Genomic DNA, 4,921 nt, shown 5'->3' with positions numbered 1-4,921 from the left:
TATGAATACCTTTAGTCAGGCTTCAACTGACGTTGGCTGGATGGAATTTGTTTCAGGACCTATTGGGGACATAAACCCAAAATAAAAATTGTTACGAAATGATAAACTCTTGCTTTGTTTTAAAATGTATTTTTCCCAATATTTTTGTATCTGCATGAAGACTGGTTCTGTCCAGCAAACCAAAAAGTGAGTCCAGAATTTTGATGAAAATGTTCGCGTTTGGTAACGGGCCAGCATTCACTATATTCAAGCCAAGGAGCTTATCCACATATATTATAATAAAATAATATCACACAAGATGACTCCAACATCATATATGACATTAACAATCTTGAGCTGTATCACAATATATATAAATATAGCGACAAAACTCTTTCCATATCCAATAGAAATCTCGATTGTACGAAATAGAGTCGATTGTACGATTCCGACTTTATCATGAGCATGTGTTTATGAATCACAACCAAATAGTAATCATACCAGGTCTTCGCGAAAAGGTGAGCGTATCCTGCCTACCGGTGGCACCGGTCACAAACACATGCAAAAACAAGTCAATTGTTCACCTGAAAAATCTTGGGAACATATGGTCCAAGTCAAAATAGGGAATTGCATCAGACATAATTTTTGTCACTGATGATTCAAATTTGGAAATGTCCTCCACATGCCAACCATAAAAAAAAATTGAAAGCTTTACTGAGGCCTTGAATGCTGTAGCCTTATTCAAACAACTTCTGAGCAAGAGTCGTATGGCGCTCTTTGAAATCTTGGTAGAGAGAGCATGCTCGATTGCATCTCAAAAGTTGTGAAATGTAAACACCAAAGGCTGGAGTGGTATTAATTCCACTTGTCTCAAATACTTTCTGTGAATATAAAGAAAGTCTTTCCTTGATTGTATTAAGGATTATTGTTAGTCTTTGAGGCAGGGATTTGGTCGTACATTTGCTGGACACAGCATTATATCTCTCTTTGTACGGATTTTTATGGATCATTTTCTCCGTGGAAGCTGACAATGCTAGATATGCCCCGGATGTTGATACGATGGTTAAGGATGATATATAGCTACACATCATACAATACGGTGAATAAATTTAACTGTCTTTCACACAAAAATGGATGGGTCTTAGCTTCATCCTACCAACAGTCCTTTACACAACAATAGATGAGTCTTTGCTCATCTCCAACCAGATATCCCCATTGGACGGTATACCTACTAGAGAAGCCTTCACATCGTTGATTGTATTTCGCCTTAAAGCCCTCATGTCTATTCTCCTTGTTTCCTTATTCAAACTTGTCATCTTCTTCTCCCCATGCTTTACCTGTCGTTTGAGAACGACGACGATAACCACGACTAGCACGGCTACGACAAAGCCAAGGGAGACACCGAGGATGGACAAGTTAGTTAGAGAGAGATGAGACCGGCCAGTTTGTGGCTGTTCAAATAGTGCCTGCGACACTTCATTTCCTTCAGAAACATCGTCGTGTTTCCGATTGGCATCTGTGGATTCGGCACTGTGTTTCTGGTTTGACTCGTCAGCTTTGACGTTTAACCACATCGATGTAGTCGCTTCATTACCTCCATCATTACTATGTTTGCTTGTAGAAGAAATAGGTCCCTGATGGTCTGTGCTGGGAGCACCACCCGCAACCCGATCATCCCTAATCCTTCCAATAACACTAGGTCTTGTCGGTGATTTTTCTGTAGTGGCAGGTAAGAGTCTTTGGTATGTTTCTAGTGCTTCAGAAAGGGCAGGGGATGTTGGTGTGGTATGGTGACTGGATATGGGGTCTCCGTCTACAGTTTTGGGTAAAGGGATATGTTTTGTGACTCCATACGCACATCCTTTACTAATACACGGCTCAGTCACAGAACCCACACTAGATTCACTGACGAAGCTGGTGCCACTGTGAGAGTTTTCTGGTCTATTATCTCTTTGTTCTTTAATTGTCACGTTTAACGACTGAATTGTCGAGGTATTTTTATGTCCGAAAGTTTTATTTAAATCTGTTTTCTCTGCATCTGGTAATAACGATGGTGTCACTGGCGCAATGGTTGTATCATCTTCGGATTTTGTAGATGTTACTATGGCTGTTTTGTGTAAAAAGGCGGAGTCATGTGTTATTGTATCCGGGGCAGATCTGTCACTCAGAATGGTCTCCATGCTTGTCGTTCGTTGTGAGGTTACAGCCTCATTTTGATCCGGAGCAGACGACAATATCCCAGTTTCGTTTCTAATTCTGTGTAAAGACGATACCTCCTCTCCATGTACCTAAAGTAAAACAGTGGGAAATATAACTTCATCGCATATTTGTGACAAACTAGTCAAACATCCCGACATTACATCACATTATTGTCATATGTAACAATGTCAGAAAAAATAATTAACATCCTTAACTGAATCATTATCAACACAGTAAATGAACACATAGTTTCCATTAATTTCCAATCAATGTGTTTGCCGTTTAACGCCGCACTCAGCAGTATTCCAGCTGTATGACATCGGTTTGTAATTCCAAGGGTTACGATTACATGCATCAACCAAGTGTCAAGCCTGACCGCCCTGTCCCGTTAGTAGCCTCTAACGACAAACATTGGTTGCTGAAGACAAGTTCTAAACCTGATCTTCCCATGTCTTACAACAGCAAGGCGGGTCGAAATTGAACGTTTTCACCAATGGTGGTCATAGTTGTGGACATGTCACTTTTGTTTACATGGAAGGAGGTTGCATGTACGAGGGGCGTTCAATAAGTTTTGCAACTTCAATATAAGCCCAAGTCGCAGAATATCTTTTGCACTTTTATTTTTCAATATAATCTCCATTCACCTCAATACACTTATTCCATTTGTCCTTCAAGCTTTTAATACCACTTTTACAGAAATCCACAGCTTTGCTGGAACAGGAAATAGTCACTGGGGGCTAAGTCTGGGCTGTAGGGTGGGTGATTTAACTGTACAGCCCAGACTTAGCCCCCAGTGACTATTTCATGTTCCGGCAAATGAAATCTGCCCTACGTGGAAGACGCTTCCAGGATGACGAGGACATAAAGGCTGCCACAGAGGCGTGGTTAGAGGGCCAATCTGCGGATTTCTCTCAAAGTGGTATTAAAAGCTTGAAGGACAAATGGAATAAGTGTATTTAAGTGAATGGAGATTATATTGAAAAAGTGCAAAAGATACACAATACATTTCCTCCTCTAAAATTAAAAACAACTGATTGTCCTGATGCTGATTTGAGCTGGCTAGACTTGCCTTTATATGAATCTCTATCGATTTTGTTTTCATAAAATACATATATTCCACAGGCATGGCACAGGACTACAAGAATCCATGCGTCACCCGTGGTTCCGTAAACAAATGGCAAAGTTATTTTAATCATGACTCATAAAGATGTGTCTGTGTTATTTGATAAACATTTGTCATGTGTCGTTAATTTCTTTTCACTGACAATATCATTACACAGATTTAACGTGGGACTATAGATACAGGGTTGCCCTTCAGTCAATGCTTGAATACCGGTATATTGTGAACCTCGACATAAAAATATTCTCTTGTCAAAACAAAATATAAGTGTGAAAACCACTTCCCTAAACTCAAGAAATCTGCTAAAAGCAGAGTCACTTGTTCTATTCCGACTTTATCATGAGCACGTGTTTATGAATCACCTTCAGAATGTGTTTACACCAGGTGTGGCTGCGAGAAAGGGTAGGACAATAATACCTTCATATTTAATATCAATGTACTGATTTAATCATGGACACAACTCACACCTGATACATTGTAAATTAAATAAAACAATACGTAAGTACTCACCAGCACGGCTAAGATTGTCCATGGAATAAAGGTAAGCATGTTCTTTTTTCTTTTGTCCTGTTAAGGCTCTCCTGTAACAATAGACCTGCGAGTGTGTGTGAGTGTCTGTGTGTGATGCTGGGTATCGCTCACGGCTCTTGTTTGTGTGCTGGTGACGCCAGAATAAAGCTCACGGCTGTAAATGTCAAGCAGGTATCAATTAAACAGCGCAATAACCCGGAGACTACTGGTCCGACCAACCAGTACGTCTGTTGTGCCCTTAAACCTACAATGGTCTTAAGTCTACAATATTCATGAGTGGGCGTGGCTTGTGTATGCACACGACACTATCTTCCTCAAAGCTGTTGATGTCTAACGAACGCATCGCTGTCTCGGCTGTCATTGCGCGATACGATGTTTCCCTCACAATCTCTACATCAGGTATATAACATGTAGTTTATGTGTCTTTGAATATTGTGCTGGACTATATTTGCGAGCCTCGACTTCGGACAGATCGAAAGTTCCGAGAATTACAGAGTCAACCCAACTCGCCTCACTCCGAAACATTCGGTGGTGTACATTAGCCCTCATCGAAACATTGACATGTCTTTGCTATTACTCGCAGATCCAACACATTAAAAACCTCTTGTCATCATGCTCCATACTTATACAATATACCTTTCTCTACTTGTTATATTCAAGAGCAAAGCAATCTCTGCTATATTCAAGAGCAAAGCAATCTCTGCGTGTGGCAAAAGTTGGTCAACTACAAGATGCAACTATATATTTTTTATTTCCGAAACCCTGAAAAGATTCCAGGGAGTAGATTCACATGGTGTCCCAGAAAAAGAGTTATCATGCTTGTGATATAAATATATAAAATAAAATCCAAATGGTGCCTAGAACAATGTTTATTAATCAGGCCCATGGCTCAGGCAATTAGGACTTGCCAAATCATTCTAGACTTGAGTTGGCTGCCTTTCTCCATTTATTCTAATGTGTCTGAGAGACAGAGGTTCAGGAATGTGCAATCTTCTTTCTGGATAAAAATAACCATATGAACAGATTCTGAACAGAAAATGAAGTAAAAAGTATGAAATTCAATTCCATGTATTAAAGTGACACAACTTTAAT

The 4,921-nt window shown here is 39.9% G+C and overlaps 1 protein-coding gene across 1 annotated transcript; it reads right to left on the bottom strand.

Moving 5' to 3' along the window:
• Positions 1 to 783: 783 nt before the first annotated feature.
• LOC124134903 lies at positions 784 to 4,051 on the bottom strand. The gene is made up of 2 exons (XM_046499999.2): positions 3,809 to 4,051; positions 784 to 2,267 (listed from the first exon to the last, which is right to left on the bottom strand). The coding sequence occupies exons 1-2, from the start codon at positions 3,845 to 3,847 to the stop codon at positions 1,146 to 1,148; spliced, it is 1,161 nt and encodes a 386-aa protein (XP_046355955.2). The 5' UTR covers positions 3,848 to 4,051; the 3' UTR covers positions 784 to 1,145.
• Positions 4,052 to 4,921: the final 870 nt, after the last annotated feature.

This window comes from Haliotis rufescens, unplaced genomic scaffold (assembly GCF_023055435.1).
Source record: "Haliotis rufescens isolate VD_foot unplaced genomic scaffold, xgHalRufe1.0.p SCAF_3, whole genome shotgun sequence".
Classification (NCBI taxonomy): Eukaryota; Metazoa; Mollusca; class Gastropoda; order Lepetellida; family Haliotidae; genus Haliotis; species Haliotis rufescens.
This window is presented reverse-complemented; position numbering and strand designations above follow the sequence as displayed.

Bases quoted from the DNA above. Each gene is read 5' to 3' on its own strand.
- LOC124134903 (XM_046499999.2), bottom strand. From the start codon at position 3,847: ATGCTTACCTTTATTCCATGGACAATCTTAGCCGTGCTG. The intron at 2,268-3,808 runs GTGAGTACTTAC...GTTTTACTTTAG, and splicing joins GGACAATCTTAGCCGTGCTG to GTACATGGAGAGGAGGTATC.